This window comes from Hyla sarda, chromosome 5, assembly GCF_029499605.1.
Source record: "Hyla sarda isolate aHylSar1 chromosome 5, aHylSar1.hap1, whole genome shotgun sequence".
Lineage (NCBI taxonomy): Eukaryota > Metazoa > Chordata > Amphibia > Anura > Hylidae > Hyla > Hyla sarda.
In genome coordinates this window covers 30,201,805-30,220,807 of record NC_079193.1, presented here as the reverse complement: position 1 = coordinate 30,220,807, position 19,003 = coordinate 30,201,805, and the positions used below count along the sequence as shown (strand labels likewise).

General features: G+C 46.0%; 2 protein-coding genes across 23 annotated transcripts in view; one reads left to right on the top strand and one right to left on the bottom strand.

Moving 5' to 3' along the window:
* The window catches only part of LOC130273007 (ATP-dependent translocase ABCB1-like), a 63,464-nt gene that overhangs the window by 19,629 nt on the left and 24,832 nt on the right, over positions 1-19,003 (top strand). For 4 of the 9 annotated variants that reach the window (XM_056519109.1, XM_056519110.1, XM_056519113.1 and 1 more), the window contains 8 exons: positions 4,782-4,953; positions 6,212-6,336; positions 8,590-8,761; positions 11,084-11,197; positions 12,858-12,968; positions 15,105-15,230; positions 15,314-15,517; positions 17,414-17,584. In XM_056519109.1, the coding sequence (XP_056375084.1) occupies positions 4,782-4,953; positions 6,212-6,336; positions 8,590-8,761; positions 11,084-11,197; positions 12,858-12,968; positions 15,105-15,230; positions 15,314-15,517; positions 17,414-17,584 (1,195 nt within the window). Of the gene's footprint in view, positions 1-4,781; positions 4,954-6,211; positions 6,337-8,589; positions 8,762-9,944; positions 10,141-10,162; positions 10,425-10,673; positions 10,847-11,083; positions 11,198-12,857; positions 12,969-15,104; positions 15,231-15,313; positions 15,518-17,413; positions 17,585-19,003 lie in introns of those variants that run through there. The other 5 variants (XM_056519114.1, XM_056519115.1, XM_056519112.1 and 2 more) reach the window with 5 other exon arrangements.
* LOC130273008 (uncharacterized) overlaps positions 1-19,003 on the bottom strand; it is a 43,860-nt gene that overhangs the window by 2,606 nt on the left and 22,251 nt on the right. For 2 of the 14 annotated variants that reach the window (XM_056519119.1, XM_056519121.1), the window contains 3 exons: positions 8,614-8,741; positions 7,826-7,945; positions 953-1,682 (listed from right to left, as the gene is read on the bottom strand). In XM_056519119.1, the coding sequence (XP_056375094.1) occupies positions 1,104-1,682; positions 7,826-7,945; positions 8,614-8,640 (726 nt within the window). In that variant the 5' untranslated portion in view covers positions 8,641-8,741 and the 3' untranslated portion in view covers positions 953-1,103. The other 12 variants (XR_008843834.1, XR_008843830.1, XR_008843833.1 and 9 more) reach the window with 10 other exon arrangements.

Here is a 19,003-nt window from a genome sequence, read left to right as displayed (position 1 = left end):
CAGCAATGTAAATCAACTCTTTCCTTGCTGGGCTGGCGCATAGGGCACAGCTCTGCAAGGGGTTAAGTGAGTCAGCAATGTGTATACTGTATACACATTGCAGGCTCACTGTAAGTTCTTGCTGGGCAGTAGATATACAACTTATACAACGTATATCTACTGCTCAGCATCAGCTGTTCTCCCAGCTCTGTAGCTATGAGCACAGCAGGTGTCAGGAGTGACACTTGCTGTTATCTGTCCCTTACTGCAGGTACTGCTACTCCCAACATGGAGTACACTCTGCTCCATGCTGGGAGCTGTAGTATCTTGACTAACACCAGTTGTGATCCGTCTATTAATGCAGGTACTACAGCTCCCAGCATGGAGCAGAGTATGCTCCATGTTAGGAGTAGTAGTACCTGCAGTTAAGGTCAGATCTCAGCGGGTGTCACTTCTGACACCTGCTGCGATCCTCTGGTATAAGCTACAGAAGCGGGCGGCAGCCGCACTTGTCTGGTCCCCTGTCCGCACTATACTCAGATTTGTATATGCTGCTGAGAGTTGTCAGTGGCCAACACTATCCGGCCAATCATAGCTCTCAGCGGGAAATATGAATCTGTGAAGTGAAGAGAACTTCACATCACAGCGGAGTTTAGTGTCAGGCAGGGGACCAGACAAGTGCAGCATGCCGCCCGCTTCTATAGCTTATACCAGAGGATTGCAGTGGATGTCAGAAGTGACACCCGCTGCGATCTGGCTATTAGTACAGGTACTACTACTCCCATCATGGAACAGTTTATTCCATGCTGAAAGTAGTAGTACTACCTAACAAATCTTTAAAAAAAAAAAAAAAGTTACAAAAGTTTAAAAAAAACACATTTTATTAAACACATAATTAAAATACATTACTAATAAAAAGTTTTACTAAATTAATTATAAAAAATATATTATTTTTATAATCAAATGGCCCCTTTTTACATTTTTATACTGCCAGCTTGATGTTTAGTTCTCTGCCCGCCCAGAGATTTTAAAATACTGTTTAAAAATTAATAAAAATTTCATTAAATACAATTTTTTCTGTTGTGCGCCATGGGGTGTGATGTGAGGTGTAAGGGGGGCAGATGTTATTGCTCCAGGGGTAGATAGTATGAACCCCTTCTTGTCGTGATGCCAGAGCGCGGTTTGGTCTTATAACCACTCGAAGGTAGTACCGCTAATCCTAGGTTAGGCAGGCCCAATAAAGAGTCCAAGGCCAGGTTAAGGGTAACGGTATCTTTACTGAGGTTAGACAGATGATACAGTCTATACAGTTCAGCCAATATCCCAGAGAGGTGGCCAATGACACAGGGAGACCTCGCAGGCTTGCTGGGACTTGCAGTGACTTGACAGACTATAATGCAGGCCACGGTGACTATAGGTGACTTGACTTGAGATGGTGACAGACAATTGAGATGACTTGACTCACTCAGGACCGACTGGTAGCGGCAGTAATTTAGACTTGAGGCCTCCAATGGCCGGACACAGGGACTGAGATGACTGCACTGGACCTCAGCAGGAACTCCAGAGAGAAGAGAAAAATAACAGACCCTCCCCATATTATATAGGGGGGCTGTGCAAGGAGCCCGTAGGTCACTTGGGAGGTCAATATGGTCACTGGGGTTCTCTGGGTAACAGCCTCTGAGCCCAAAAGAGCTGAAAAATGCCTAAAAGATAAAAAATAAATGCCAAAATGAAAAACACCAAGTGGATCTGGCATTTTGCAGTTCACTATTAACTTGCAGCTAACATCTTGCCACAACATTTTTTTTTACAGAAAAAACACCATGTGGCAAAATGGGTGTTTTTATTTGCGTTTTTGCTTGAAAAACCTCAGTGGAATTCCAGCCTCACAGTACTATAGGGTAGAAAGAATATGTACAGCAGCTTTCTCATAAAACCTTTTCCAGGCAGCTTTCCCTCAAAGTCAGTGTTTCACTCCATCTCGAAGTCTTACAAACTGACTGGGAAGGTATACCAAGCCAAAAAACCGTCCAGAAGGTAAGAATACCCATCGGTAGACAGCTGTTTCAGGGTAACTGCCCTTCCTCAGTACAGACAGTGAGGCATAAATGGCCTATAGGTCTCCCCATGTCTTTATGACGCTGTGCTCAAGGAGGAACATTTCCCTTTGGTCCCACAATGAAAGGCCTCTCGCTAACCAGCCAGCACCCTGCTCTGTACTCATAGGCGTGCTCACGGGGTGTGCCTAATCCAGTGGCGTTGCGACCCGCACCGGGTGACACCAAGACGCTCCGCAGCACCCCCCATCTGTGCCCGACCGTCCTTCACCAGCCCAGACCCCCGCTCCCCCGCTGTGCGGTGCGCCTGTCCGTCTGGCGCACCGCACAGCGCTGCCTCCTACTCCTGTTTGTGCCCCGCCCCGCTCAGGCTCACCTTCAGTTGGTCCGGTCATGTGACGGCGCGTTACTGCCGTCACATGACCATCAGGACGTCACGCTGTATTCAAGGACGCCGGCCCCAGTGTGTGACGTGACGGTACGCGGTTCGCAGGATTACCGCGCTGAGTGAGTGAATGTTAATTCAATCTGCCTACTGGGTCTGGGGGGTACTGCATTCCTACAGGGGGGGAGAGGGGGTTAAACTGGGGGGGTACTACCATCCTACTGGGGGGGGGGAGGGGGTCATCAGGGGGTACTACCTTGTAACAGGGTGGGGGGATAGGGTTAATCTGGGGGGTACTGCATTCCTACAGGGGGGGGGGGAGGGGGTTAATCTGGGGCCCCGAGTAAGCAGGTAGTACCCCCAGATTATCCCCCTCCCCCCCCCCCAGTAGGATGGTAGTACCCCCAGATTAACCCCCCCCCCCCCCCAGTAAGAAGGTAGTACCCTCAAATTAACCCCCTCTTCCTGCCAGTAGGAAGGTAGCACCCCCAGATGCTGGTGGCCTCCATGTCTATTTTGCTTTTGTAGAGAACTGTACTGCACCTAATGTGGGGGAACATACTGCACCTAATGTGGGGAACTATACTGCCAACCTAATGTGGGGGAACTATACTGCACCTAATGTGGGGGAACTATACTGCACCTAATGTGGGGGAACTATACTGCACCTAATGTGGGGAACTATACTGCACCTAATGTGGGGGAACTATACTGCACCTAATGTGGGGGAACTATACTGCACCTAATGTGGGGGAACTATACTGCACCTAATGTGGGGGAACTATACTGCACCTAATGTGGTGGAACTATACTGCACCTAATGTGGGGGAACTATACTGCACCTAATGTGGGGGAACTATACTGCACCTAATGTGGGGGAACTGTACTGCCAGCCTAATGTGGGGGAACTGTACTGCACCTAATGTGGGGGAACTGTACTGCACCTAATGTGGGGGAACTGTACTGCACCTAATGTGGGGGAACTGTACTGCACCTAATGTGGGGGAACTGTACTGAACCTAATGTGGGGGAACTGTACTAAACCTAATGTGGGGGAACTGTACTGCACCTAATGTGGGGGGAACTGTACTGCACCTAATGTGGGCGGAACTATACTGCACCTAATGTGGGGGAACTGTACTGCACCTAATGTGGGGAACTATACTGCCAACCTAATGTGGGGAAACTGTACTGCACCTAATGTGGGGGAACTGTACTGCCAACCTAATGTGCAGGGACTTATACTGCACCTAATGTGGGGGAACTGTACTGCACCTAATGTGGGGAACTATACTGCCAACCTAATGTGGGGAACTATACTGCCAACCTAATGTGGGGGAACTATACTGCACCTAATGTGGGGGAACTATACTGCACCTAATGTGGGGAACTATACTGCCAACCTAATGTGGGGAACTATACTGCACCTAATGTGGGGAACTATACTGCACCTAATGTGGGGGAACTATACTGCACCTAATGTGGGGAACTATACTGCACCTAATGTAGGGGAACTGTTCTGCACCTAATGTAGGGGAACTGTACTGCACATAATGTGGGGGAACTGTTCTGCACTTAATGTAGGGGAACTGTACTGCCAACCTAATGTGCGGGGACTTATACTGCCAACCTAATGTGGTGGGACTTATACTGCCAACCTAATGTGGTGGGACTTATACTGCACCTAATGTGCGGGAACTGTACTGCACCTAATGTGGGGGAACTATACTGCACCTAATGTGGGGGAACTATACTGCACCTAATGTGGGGGAACTATACTGCACCTAATGTGGCGGGACTTATACTGCACCTAATGTGGGGGAACTATACTACACCTAATGTGGGGGAACTATACTAACTGTGTGCATATATATATATATATATATATATGCACGCGCGCAGCGTGAGTATGTGCTCTAGGGTGCACACCCTAATGCAATATGTCTGTACTGATGAGGGGCAGTAACCCCAAAACAGCTGTCTGCAGATGGACATTCTTTTCCCCTGAACAGTTTTTGGTTTTGGCATACATTCCCAGTCAGTTTCTCAGAGTTGGAGTGAAACACTGCCTGGAAAAGGTGGTACAAAAGCTGTTGTAGTGTATTTCTATACTGCTGTGGAGTTTGTATGGAACCATGTCAAGGGGCAGAATCTACGGAGGCAATTGTTCTTTACCCTGTGGACTTTTGAAGCAGGGAGCCCTACCCTTAGTATGGTCACCATTGGCACCTGCAGAGGGCGCTGTACATACCAATAAATTATGCAGCTAACTGCAAATAATAAAATATTTCATATATTTTATATATATATATATATATATATATATATATATATATATTTTTTTTTTTTCTTATATTTAGTGGGATTTCCAAAATAAGTGAAGGCATCGGTGAGAAGATCGCTATGTTTTTCCAGTACGCAGCTACTTTCCTGGGAGGGTTTGCTGTTGGCTTTTATAGAAGCTGGAAGCTGACGTTGGTCATTTTGGCCATCAGTCCTCTTTTGGTGCTCTCCGCTGCTCTGTGGTCAAAGGTAATGGATGTCAGATATCTGCTGCCGTTCACACTGAGGAATTCACGAGGAATTTGCTCGAGTAATTCCTCGTGAATTCTCCGCTTGAAAAAATACAACATCTTTTCTTTCCTTATGTATTTTGCTCTTTTCGCTTGCGGAATTCCTCTCCACTTGAAGAAAGAGCATGTTCATTCTTCAAGCGGAATCTGCAAGCAGAATCCCATAGAACTCAATTGTAAAAAAATGTTCCACCCATCCACCCATTGAATTTTCACGATAATTCCACACAAAAAAAGGGTAATTTCAATTGGTGGTTGTTGTCCAGCAAAAAAAACACCTATATTTCTGCGCATCAATTCCGCGCTAATTCCGCACGGGAAAAAAAAGATGGAAATTCCATGGCGGAGTTTTTAAGTCAGAATTCCTCGCCAATTCCTCAGTGTAAAGAGTAGTTCTAGACACAGTTCATGTTCACATTTAAAAAGCCACCGGGGCTTAATGCAATACAAAAAATAACAAATTTCCCCTCCAACATGTTTCCCTCCACCAGGAGCGTCATCAGGCCCTTAGTCCTCGATGACACTCCTGGTGAAGTGAAACATGTTGGCGGGGCAATTTGTCTTTTTTTTTTTAAAAACAATCATACACCAGCAGGTTTAGGTAGACTGCAGCTACTGCATATTTATCAAGGAAATCTTTATTACAATACATGAGTTGCTGGTATAGGATATCAGGGTACAAGCATGTGATTCTCTACCTATCTATTCTCTGTATCTAATATCTCACATGATATACTGGTGTATGTAGATGTGGTTTTAACAAGCGCGTGTCTATTTGCATCATTTATATCACAATGTATTTAATATGGCATAATAAAAGCTACCTTTTAGCCGGGGGTTGGGAGAGGGGTTTTATGAGTGTTTGTGGCCATATTGGGCCTTTTGGCTAATAGTGTCACGTGACAGTAGAGCACAAGTTTAGGACCCTTTTCCATTAGGAGAAGCTCATGGTTGCCCCCTGTTGAGTAATGCACTGACTGGCACAGTAGTAGGCCTTTTCCTAAAGAAAAAACTAGATAGAACCAAAATCCGAAACACTGCCCCTTATGATCTAGAATGTGGATCTGAACAGTTTTATAGTAGTAGTAGAGACCCAATCAGAAATCTGTCCGTAAGTGACCATGGGAACTTTCTTTCCATGTTCCCTCTATACATTGCACCACAAATCTACTTAATAACTGAGTATAATTATTGAGTAAAGTGACATCTCTCCATAGATATTGGCAGCATTCACCACTCAGGAGCTGAAAGCTTACGCCAAAGCAGGAGCAGTGGCTGAGGAGGTTCTAGCTGCCATGAGGACTGTCATTGCCTTTGGAGGACAACACAAAGCAAGTGAAAGGTAAGGTGTCCTCTCATCTCGCTACAACAATCCCTGTCATGTCACATAATGGAGGGGGTCGGCCGTAAGTTTAAAGAGCACAAGGTGATGCTGAGGGTAGTAATTCATGATATGTCACATGGCTAAGTGGCGCAACCTGATGGTCCCTCTGTAAACCCCAAAATGTCCTTTTTCAATTTCGCTGTTCCCATCCTCAAAGCCCAGGAATAAGACTTTATTTAACTCCTGATGCAGTTCGATACAGCACGTAAACTTAAAGGGGTACTCCACTGCCTCAGCGTTCGGAACATTTTGTTCCAAACGCTGGGTTCGGGCTGCGGGGGTCGTGATGTCGGGACCATGCCCCTCATTATGTCATGCCACGCCCCTCAATGCAAGTGTATGGGAGGGGGCATGGCAGATGCCACGCCCCCTCCCATAGACTTGCATTGAGGGGGCGTGGCGTGACATAATGAGGGACGTGACCGTGATGTCACCACCCCCTCAGATGCTGGGGGAGTGGAGTACCCCTTAAAATGTAGCTTGGAGAAGTACAGATTCAGAATACAACTTGAGCGTCAGGAAAAGCAGAATTTAGTCACTGTCCCTTCGTGGCAAAAAGACTGTAGTACTCCACACCACTTACTTTTCTGGCAAGGTAAAGTTCCCCCAACTTAATAGGTGGAGGCAAAACAAGATCCAGTGTGAAGACAATAAAGTCCTTGTATAACTTAAATTGGCAAAACCCCATGAAGATGATGCCGAACAATCCTTGCAGTGGGATTTGCTAGGCACAGGCTTGAACTTGATTGTAGACAGGACTAGTGACAGTGTGGCCTATTGGTTGGAGGTATGCTTGATATTAGCTATACTTAGGCTTACAAAACTCAGTCTCCTCAGAAATATGTAGTGCGACAGGAGCTGTGGAACTAACATGTGCTCCTGACCAAAGTCAAGGCTAGATTACCTAACGGAAACAAGTTCCACCTCTTTTCCCGGGTTAGGGGGTAGAGTTCAGACAACTCCTACACCTATTGGCTAGAAGTCTTACATGTGACTAGCACCTTACTTCTATACAGAAATGCAGTGCAACGTAAGACAAGTTTTAGCAAAATTAACCCTTTGCACGCTGGAGAACTAAGTGTAAACATTTTATGACAGACACATAGTCAATGTGGATAACACAATTGCTTAGGCCTTTGGCACCTAAAATAAACATTTTACTGTCCAGAAAACCTTATAATATTCCAGCCACTTGACTAAATTTGGTGTAGCAGCTGGTACTGTGGTGACACAGGGATGCAAAGAATACTTGATCACTTTGTGACGCCAGGGCACCGTTAGCCTATACATGGTCCGAGGTAAAGACAGCTTCTCCTGGGCCAGACACGGGGAGTAAAGAAACACACCAATGTCCGGTTATGGATAACTGCCTTTTACTGAGCAGGGTGCAGATGGTTTTACAGGCAGACAGTCTGGTGTAGACTTATGGTGCTTTTCACCCACTTACTTGATATGAGACTGAAGATTCTCCAGGCCGGCTTGGGTTCTGACAAGGTCCAGTTGCTTTCTCCGCCAGGGCTTGACTTTCCACTGTACGGGGGATCACTTGCAGAATGGCTGGGTAGGACTGAGAAGAGATTTGTTCTTAGACTTTCCTCAGAGCTTCTTCACACACCACTTCACTTCTTTACCACACTGTGCTCAGGCTTAGCACTAGGGCAACTCCTCCCCCACTACACTATATACCTAACAATTTAGTGGTTCCCATTGGGCAGGCAGGGTAACATGGTTTACACTGCTCCTCTGCTCTTAAAGGTTCAACACACATAAATAACATATTTTACAGTGCATATTAGAAACATAATAAACATATGATAAAGTGCTTGAACCATAGAAATACGTCAGACAGTCACTAAGTGGGCCCAACACCTGTGCTGTGAGGCTGCCCGAGGAGATCCGCAGCCCACACGACAGCCATTGGTGCTGGGACACCACAGTACAGTTCACACTAGGCCACCACATAAGGGTGACCCAGCTTGTCCATGTATAGCACAGACATATGATGCTACATTTGTATATAATGCTAAAACTATATACTTAGGTTCAGCTTCTTGCAAGAATGGGGAAAGGGGGAGGGGGTGGTGGACATATATATGTGCAACCTGGGAGACTTTATAGATGAGTAGTGATCAGTGAACAATGTGGCCGTACCTTGAGGTCTAATAGTCCATTTCACATTTAGTATGATATTTTATATTGGTTATATTTTAGATATGAAAAGAATTTGGAACATGCCAAGAGCATAGGAATCAAAAAGACCATCACAACAAATGTTTCCTTTGGGTTTGCATTCTTCTCACTATACTCCTCCTATGCGCTAGCATTCTGGTACGGGACCACGCTGGTCCTCCATGAAGGCTTTTCTGTTGGAGAAATATTAACAGTAAGTAAAGGATTATATTTTATTAAATAAATGTATACTTTTGTTTCTACATATATGACTACAATATAGCATGGACTAAATGTACTACCGCCACTATCCAAGGACCTTCACCACTTGGCTCTTACCAGTTACAACCTGTTCTAGCTTTACTCTTTGGGAGTTTGTATACAGATCTCATGTTGCCAGCTGTAGTACTATATACTGTACTATACTGTTCTGCAGGGGCGTAGCTCTCGTACCTGGGCCCTGGTGCCTAAGGGGGCCCCAAAGCACATGTTCCCCAGAAGAGACCAGTATTATATTTGGCATATATGGGCCCTGTTACAGATTTAGCATCGGGGCCCAGAAGCTACAAGCTAAGCCTCTGCTGTTCTGTGTTTACTATATAGCATTATTTTTCAAGCATTATATATCAGTATTAACGGAATACTGTATGGAACTGCTCTGTGTTTGGGTACTTTATGGCAGCGTTATTTGAGGACTGGTAATAAAGAAAAAAATTTATGCTGCGCTCACACGTATGGTAGATGGTAGACCTCTGTATGAATCCATAGACGATCAGTCAGTAGAAATTAATCGGATCCATGGATCGGGGAGCAGAGAGGCACACAGGAGATTGGCGTCCCTCCGCTCCCCGCTCCATGGATCCGATTCATTCCTGCTGACTGATCGGCTATGGATTCATAAAGAGGTCTACCGTCTACCATACGAGTGAGTGCAACCTTTTTTCTTTATTACCGTGTCTTACAGCCCTGTGGATTTTTCTGCTCCATTTGCTAGGACCTCGTTTATTGACCTCATTCATATTGCAAGAGTATCCCACCGCCCCGGTTCACAGTATCCCACCGCCCCGGTTCACAGTATCCCACCGCCCCGGTTCATAGTTATTTGGTACTGTATGCAGTGCCTGAATGGTCACCCAACTTTTCCCTTTTGTTCTTTGTTATTTGAGAACTGTATGGCACTGTTCTGTGTTTACTGTATAGCACTATCCTTCAGGCACCATATGGAAGTGTTAATACGAATAAAGTGTGGCACTGTTCTATGCAGGGTATAATAAATCCCATGTGCCAGGTTACCATGTTGGCTAAGAATTTCGTGGTAGAGCAGGTTTTTTCAGCCATATCCATCCTTAAAATGACTGTTTTATTTACCTTCATCTATGTTCCTGCACTGATCCCCCATTCTGCCTGTAGTTGGCGCTCTGGTGTTACAAGAGCACCTAGTTAGCGGACTCTTTGGTGACACTCAGGAGTACGGAACGTCACAGCGAGGCTTCCCAATTGGCTGCAGCAGTCACTTGACATCGGAGCGCCAACCGAAGACATCTGATGCTGAACATCGGAGGCAGAATGGGGGGGTCAGTTATGGGAACAGAGGTGAAAATAAATGAAACATATTTTTTTTTTATGATGAAAGGACACTAATGACTGTGACTCCGAGAGAGATGAGTGAACATTAATAATTGACACATAGGAGGAGGATAAGGGGACAGTGATAACTGACACACAGGGGTGGGAGATGAGGGGACAGTAATAACTGACACACAGGGGTGGGAGATGAGGGGACAGTAATAACTGACACACAGGGGTGGGAGATGAGGGGACAGAAGAGAGGACAGCAATGACTGTGACACAGGGGCAGATGAGTGGACTGTTTTCAGGTATAGCAGAACAATTTGAGTACTGTATAGTGCTGTTTTGTGTTTACTGTATAGCACTGTTCTTCATGCACTATATAGCAGTGCAACTGGAGTACTGTATGGTACAGTTCTGTGTTTACTGTATAACACTATTCCTAAAGCACTATATAGCAGTGTAATTTAAGAACTGTATGGTGCTGTTCTATGTTTACTGTATGTCACTATTACATATTGGCAGTGTATGTTTCTATAATTTTTTTTGTACATTAGGAGGAAAAGAAAAGGCAAAGCAGCTCTCAAACCACCTTGTCAGACGGCTTTACCCAGCTAGTTATTGTTTCACTCCAACTAGGAGCCATAGAAACTGACTGGGAATGTATGCCAAGCCAGTGATCTCTAGAGAAGGAAAGAAAATCCATCTGCAGGGTTATTGCCCCTTATCGGTACAGAGCAGGGTGTTGGCTGTCTGGTAAAGGGCCAGCTGTAACAAAACTACAGCTCCCAGCATGTCAGCAGCCTTTGGCTGTCCGGGCATACTAGGAGTTGTAGTTTTGCAACAGGAGGCTCCCTGGTTGGGAAAACACTGGCTTATGTACTGAAACTCACACAAGAACTAGAGAATTAGTTAAAATGTGGTCATGATAATAATTATATTTTTTTTACTATTATTATTATTTAAGGTATTATATGCTGTCACTATGGCTGCCTTCAGTTTTGGACACGCCGCCCCCAATATAGAAGCTTTCGCCACCGCAAGAGGTGCAGCATATTCGATCTTTAGTGTCATTGACAGTGTAAGTAATACCCCCTGTACAATCCATTTTCACAGTTAACCCTGGTTTCTATAGCTATCATGGTGTTATTTTTACCAGGATATCACTATTTTTCAAATATCAAACTCAATTCATCCCAATTCCCTGGCCTGGAGGGCATATCGGGGAAGAATTACTAACCAAACTATTTCTGGTTCAATTTGCACCAAAAACTAATGTTCGCGCCTTGCATGTTTATTATATGTTTTAGATACTTTTTGTGCCCTGCTGGACAAGGGGTAAAGCTTAGAGGGAAATGGGCATGAGTTGGTGGGAAGGGGTCTGCCTTGAAAGGTAAAGCTGAGCTCCAAAATTTTTGGCAAACAGTTAGTCATGTAAATTCTGATAACAGTATCCAACACGTCTAGCAATATGCACCAAATGTTTCATGCAACATGAGCCACTGTGATAAATCTGGCGCCTCTTTAGACAGAGTGTATGTACTATAGTGACACACAATGCGGCTGCAGGGGGCCCTTGGAGAGAATGGCCCCATCTTGGTTGGTCCCTTTACTTTTTCTGTTGGTAAAAAACTGTGCAGAACTCCGGTCTCCAGGGAACTGTGTCAATAATTTAATGGAGGGGGGTATAGACCAATGTTAGGATTCGGCAGGCTGGATGTGGATCCTCTGTGTCAGCGAGGGATTGGCGTGGACCGTACTGGTGGACCGGGTCTAAGTTGCTACTGGTATTCGCCAGAGCCCGCTGCAAAGCGGGATGGTCTTGCTGCGGCAGTAGCAACCAGGTCGTATCCACCGGTAACGGCTCAACCTCTCTGACTGCTGAGAAGACGTGGGACAGGAGGACTAGACAGAGGCGAGGTCAGACGTAGCAGAAGGTCGGGGCAGGCGGCAAGGTTCGTAGTCAATGGAAACGGCAGAAGGTCTGGAAACACTGGTAAGGCAATCACAGTAACACTTTCACTAGGCACAAGGCAACAAGATACGGCAATGCTGGGAAGGGGAAGTGAGGTTATAAAGGTGGGGAGCAGGTGGGAGCTAATTACACTGATTGGGCCAGGCACCAATTAGTGGTGCACTGGCCCTTTAAATCTTAGAGAGCTGGCGCGCGTGTGCCCTAGAGAGCGGAGCTGCGCGCGCCAGGATGTGACAGCCAGGCACCGGGACAGGTAAGTGGATTGGGATGCGATCCGCGAGCGGGCGCGTCCCGCTATGCGAATCGCATCCCCGTCGGAAATGTCAGTGCAGCGCTCCCGGTCAGCAGGTCTGTCCGGTGCGCTGCAGAGATGAGAACGCCGCGAGTGCTCCCGGGAGGAGCAGGGACCCGGAGCGTTCGGCGTAACAACCATTGGGTCATGGAAAGCAAAGGATAAATAAACACTAGACCTTTCTGTCCTGGAGGGGAAAATCCGATGCCATAATAGGAGGCCCATTTCATTATTTGCTATGGGGCCCCCTTTTTTCTTTGTACTCTACTGGTCACATCCTTTAAGGTCTAGCAGATTATTTGTGAATTAGTGCCAATTAAAAATAAATTGGTCCTAGTGCCAAATGATTGCTCAGCTTTTTACGCAGGACCTTTGGGGCCTTGTTGTATTAAGGACCCCATTCTTTGGTTTTTCGGTAAACCAATATTACCCTTCTGCAATGAATTTTAGACCAAGATTTCAAATTTTTTGCAGGAACCAAGCATTGACAGTTTTTCAACATCAGGGTTTAAACCAGACAAGATAAAAGGAGACATTGAATTCCAAAATGTAAAGTTTACTTATCCATCCAGACCTGACATCCAGGTAAGTAATGCAGTCTAGACACACACCTGGTTTAAATTACCTGACTTAGGGCGGGGTCACACGGAACAGATCTGCAGCGGATTTTACCATGCGGATCTGCCAATGACGGACCCCACAATGTGCCTCCAGCTGTGCCTGTCTGCTTGTAGCAGTAATCCGCCACTATGTGCAGAGACACAGCAATCTGCGAGTTGCCGGGCGCATGCACAGTGTACTCGCACACACTGCGGCCACCCCCCTGCTCTCTGTGCTAGGCCGAGAGCAGCCGTGATGTGTGCGAGTTCACTGCGCATACGTGTGGCGACTCGCAGTGGCGGATTGCAGCTATGAGCAGGCACAGCTTGAGGCACACTGTAGGGTCTGTCATCGGCGGATCCACAGTGTAAACTACACTGCCGATCTGTTCCATGTGACCCCACCCTTAAAGAGGATCTGTGGCCACTTCAAATAAACTTAAAGGGGTTATCCAGGAAAAAAAACTTATATATATATCAACTGGCTCCAGAAAGTTAAACAGATTTGTAAATTACTTCTATTAAAAAAATCTTAAACCTTTCAGTACTTATGAGGTGCTGAAGTTGAGTTGTTCTTTTCTGTCTAAGTGCTCTCTGATGACACGTGTCTTTGGAACTGTCCTTAGTAGAAGCAAATCCCCATAGCAAACCTATTCTGCTCTGTGCAGTTCCAGAGACAAGCAGAGATGTCAGCAGAGAGCACTGTTGCCAGACAGAAAAGAACAACTCAACTTCAGCAGCTGATAATTATTGGAAGGATAAAGATTTTTTAATAGAAGTAATTTACAAATCTGTTTAACTTTCTGGAGCCAGTTGATATATAAAAAAAAGTTTTTTCCTGGAATACCCCTTTAAATATTACCATCCCATATTAGTTTAGGGTGCCCTGATCACACACATTTTTACAGTTTCTTGATACACCCTCCTGTTCCTGTTGATACACCCTCCTCCTGTATATCTACTTAATGTATGCCCCCGACTGTATAATCCCGCCCATCGCCTGATCACTCCCAAAAATAAATTAAAGGGGTACTCCCCCCTAGACATCTTATTCCCTATCCAAAGGATTGGGGGATAAGATGTCTGATTATGGGGGTCCCACTGCTGGGAACCCCAGCAATCTCCTGCACGCCACCCCGGTATTCTGAATTCTTCATTCTGAACGCTGGGTTCGGGGCCGTGGTTGTGACGTCATGCCACGCTCACTCCATTCATGTCTATGGGTGGGGGCATTGCGGCCGTCATGCCCCCTCACATAGACATGAATGGAGTACCCCTTTAAAGGGGTAGTCCAGTGATGAAAAACTTATCCCCTATCCTAAGGATAGGGGATAAGTTTGAGATCGCAGGGGGTCCGACCGCTGGGGCCCCCTGCGATCTCTCTGTATGGGGGCCAGGCTCTCCGGCCAGAAAGCGGGTGTCGACCCCCGCACGAAGCGGCGGCCGACACCCTCCCTCAATACAACTCTATGGCAGAGCCGGAGAGCGCTTCGGCTCTGCCATAGAGTTGTATTGAGGGGGTGTGTTGGCCGCCGCTTCGTGCGGAGGTCGACACGCCCCCTTCCCGCGGGCTGTCGGGGCTCCGTACAGGAGATTGCAGGGGGCCCCAGCGGTCGGACCCCCCGCAATCTCAAACTTATATCCTATCCTTAGGATAGGGGATACGTTTTTCACCACTGGGTCACCACTGGACTACTCCTTTAAGTTCTCGCCCATCTGACTGATTCCCTAAATTGTCAGACAAACTATAAACCCTAATATTTCAGGCATGGGAGGGCGTGTGATCAGGGTGCCCTAAGCTATTTAATGATGGTAACATCTTATTGTTTTGGAGTGGTCACAAGTACCCTTTAAGCTGGCCATATATGTATACTTGAGACTCTTATGGGTTAAAGCCTGATCGCTCAGCCTCCTTCTCATCCCCCTTGTCGTACCCCTTTTGATCCCTATTTGGTGCAGCTTCAATCACTACAGAGATGGAAATAAACAGAGTCAAGATGGTGCAAGGAAAGCCACAACCCTGCACCAAACAGTACAGCGAAGTTTAGTTTCGTGATCATGTCATTGAGATTCACGTTGAACGCAATTAATAACTTGCTAATATTATGAATTTCATTTTTAGGTTTTAAAGGGGTTAAATCTTAAGATCAATAGTGGACAATCCGTGGCCCTTGTAGGAAGCAGCGGTTGTGGTAAAAGCACAACTGTCCAACTATTTCTGAGATTCTACGACCCCGAGGAAGGAACGGTAAGGGGAACGTTACCCCTTTAACAAAAGGAACGACATCAATGGCTCTGCAAAGTAACCACTGCTGAATCTTTGTTTTACAGATCAAGATTGATGGCCATGATATCCGGAAACTCAATATCCGATATTTAAGAGAGCTGATCGGCGTGGTGAGCCAAGAACCAGTTCTGTTTGACACGACAATCGCTGAAAATATCCGTTATGGCAGAGAAGACGTCACAATGGAGGAAATCGAACAAGCCACCAAGGAATCCAACGCATACAACTTTATCATGAGTTTTCCGGATGTTAGTAGATCTTTATTATAATTTTGATCTTGTGATCATAAACGAAATTTTGACCGCTAGAATGAAGCTGCAGAAGCATTCGGCTGAGCACTGTGCCCCTTTATTTCTGATCACCTCTGCATGACTTTTCTCAGAGAGAAGAGCAAGTGGTGTACGATAATTGCTCTGCTCACCGAGAAGAGCCAAGAAGAGGTTAACAGATCACAGACAAGAACTTCTGCACCAGTGGTCTCCAACCTGCGGACCTCCAGATGTTGCAAAACTACAATTCCCAGCATGCCCGGACAGCCAACGGCTGTCCGGGCATGCTGGGATTTTCTAGTCTTGCAACATCTGGAGGTCCGCCGGTTGAAGACCACTGTTCTAAACCTTTGTTTTAGGTATCAGTGGAAGTCTCAGCACCTTGATCCCAACCAATCAAAACTTCTGACTATGTCACTATGATATGTTAAAAGTCTGAGGAAAAAATAGGTAACTTAGTTGACGAGTTGCTCTTTTAATATTTTTTTCGTTGGTACTTAAAGGGGTATTCCAGGATTTTTTTTTTATTTGACTATGCTACAGAGGCTGTGAAGTTAGTGTAGTTCATAATATAGTGCAAGCAAAGATATGTGTAGTCCAGCTCACTCCCTCAGCCCGTCGCGCCAGGACCGGCGTGGGCAACACCGACTGGAAACAGCGAACAGAGGCAAAATGTCCAGCGCGAATATCAAAGAACAGGATGTTTATTCCAATAAAAGCCACAAAGACCAGGAGAACATGACAAGGTGACGCGTTTCGGTCCTAAACCTGGACCTGACTAAGGTCCAGTTTTAGGACCGAAACGCGTCACCTTGTCATGTTCTCCTGGTCTTTGTGGCTTTTATTGGAATAAACATCCTGTTTTTTGATATTCGCGCTGGACATTTTGCCTCTGTTCATAATATAGTGTCTGTACCTGTGTGTGACGGATTTCTCACAATTCTGTGATTTTCACCCCAATATTCATTTTTACCAGCATACAAAATGACTGTTGTCTCAGATTTTTCCCAGCTTGCAATGCGGCCGAGACCTGATATCACTAGTCAGCTGATGAAAGGGAGCCTGTCTGCTTCAATGGGGGGAGGGATCAATTTGCAACTAATGCAACAGCTGTATTGAAAACCACAGGCCTTTTGAATGGATGCAGCTCATTTATGTTTCAATGGGTGGGGTGGCTGATGTGTGGGATGGAGGAAGATGGAATTGTGGGATTTGTAGTCAAAAAAAGAAAAGTCAAACAGGAAATACAAGTTCACAAACAGCTAGCCACAGTGTTATAGTAATCTCACAACATAGCCATTTATCCCCAAGACAAGCGCAGATCCTTCCTAAGCATGTCCATTACTGTCTGCCAGGTAAGTACTAAAATCACCTTATGGTGGATAACCCCTTTAATACTTGAATTACATTTCCCATAGAAATCAAGGAAAAGTGTAAATTCTCTTTTCTTTATCCAAAGCATCAGCACATATATTGCTGGTGCTGCTGCAGAATGTAAAGGAAAGTCTGATTTTTTTTTTTACTCAATGTAGATTCTTATTCCTTTAGTCCAAAGCCGCTGCATCAATATATGTCCTGCTGCAGGGTGTAAAGGAAAAGTTAAATACATACCAAAGAAGTTATAGGGTCAAACACTTACTTCCCACAATAATTGGATTAGAAGGTGCTTAGGGCTTGTGCCCAGACGTTGGATAAGCTATATAGATAATTTTCTGCACCCATATTACAGCTGAGCATCCTGGTCTGAACACGGATTTAATGACCAGAGCACGACCCTGTCATTGAACCCACCCTAACCCACTACTTGGCCATAATATGGGTGCACGCATGTAAAGTTGGTGATAGTGAACAAATGGCTTTTATAATTGTTTACAGAAATTTTATACTCTTGTGGGAGAGAGAGGAACTCAGCTCAGCGGAGGTCAGAAGCAGAGAATCGCCATTGCCAGGGCCCTGGTTCGCAACCCTAAAATTCTTCTCCTTGATGAAGCCACATCTGCCCTGGACACGGAGAGCGAAGCTGTTGTTCAGGCAGCTCTGGATAAGGTAACTAAATAAACTGCTCAAAAAAAAGGGAACACTAAGATAACACATCTTAGATCTGAATGAACTAATCGTATGAAATACTTTTGTCTTTACATAGTTGAATGCGCTGACAACAAAATCACACAAAAATTATCAATGGAAACAAAATGTATCAACCCATGGAGGTCTGGATATGGAGTCACACTCAAAATCAAAGTGGAAAACCGCACTACAGGCTGATTCAACTTTATGTAATGTCCTTAAAACAAGTCAAAATGAGGCTCAGTAGTGTGTGTGGCCTCCACGTGCCCGTATGACCTCCCTACAACGCCTGGGCATGATCCTGATGAGGTGGAGGATGGTCTCCTGAGGGATGTCCTCCCAGACCTGGACATGATGCCCCAGATGTGCTCAGTTGGATTCAGGTCTGGGGAACGGGCGGGCCAGTCCAGCCACATGAGGTCTAGCAATGCATTAGGAGGAACTGCACCAACATATGGTCTCACAAGGGGTCTGGGGAACTCATCTCGGTACCTAATGGCAGTCAGGCTACCTCTGGCAAGCACATGGAGGGCTGGGCGGCCACCCAAAGAAATGCCACCCCACACCATTACTGACCCACCACCAAACCGGTCATGCTGGAGGTTGTTGCAGGCAGCAGAACGTTCTCCACGGCGTCTGCAGATCACATCTGTCACATGTGCTCACTGTGAACCTGCTTTCATCTGTGAAGAGCACAGGGCACCAGTGGCAAATTTTCCAATCTTGGTGTTCTCTGGCAAATGGCAAACGTCCTGCACGGTGTTGGGCTGTAAGCCCAATCCACACCTGTGGACATCAGGCCCTCATACCACCCTCATGGAGTCTGTTTTTGACAGTTTGAGTGGACACATGCACATTTGTGGCCTGCTGGAGGTCATTTTGCAGGGCTCTGGCAGTGCTCCTCCTGCTCCTCCTTGCACAAAGGCGGAGGTAGCGGTCCTGCTGCTGGGTTGTTACCCTCCTACGGCCTCCTCCATGTCTCCTGATATACTGGCCTGTCTGCTGGTAGCGCCTCCATGCTCTGGACACTACGCTGACAGACACAGCAAACCTTCTTGCCACAGCTCGCATTGATGTGCCATCCTGGATGAGCTGCACTACCTGAGCCACTTGTGTGGGTTGTAGACTCTGTCTCATGCTACCACTAGAGTGAAAGCACCACCAGCATTCAAAAGTGACCAAAACATTAGCCAGGAAGCATAGGAACTGAGAAGTGGTCTGTGGTCACCACCTGCAGAACCACTCCTTTATTGGGGGTGTCTTGCTAATTGCCTATCATTTCCACCTGTTGTCTGTTCCATTTGCACAACAGCATGTGAAATTGATCGTCAATCAGTGTTCTTCCTGAGTGGACAGTGGGATTTCACAGAAGTGTCATTGACTTGGAGTTACATTGTG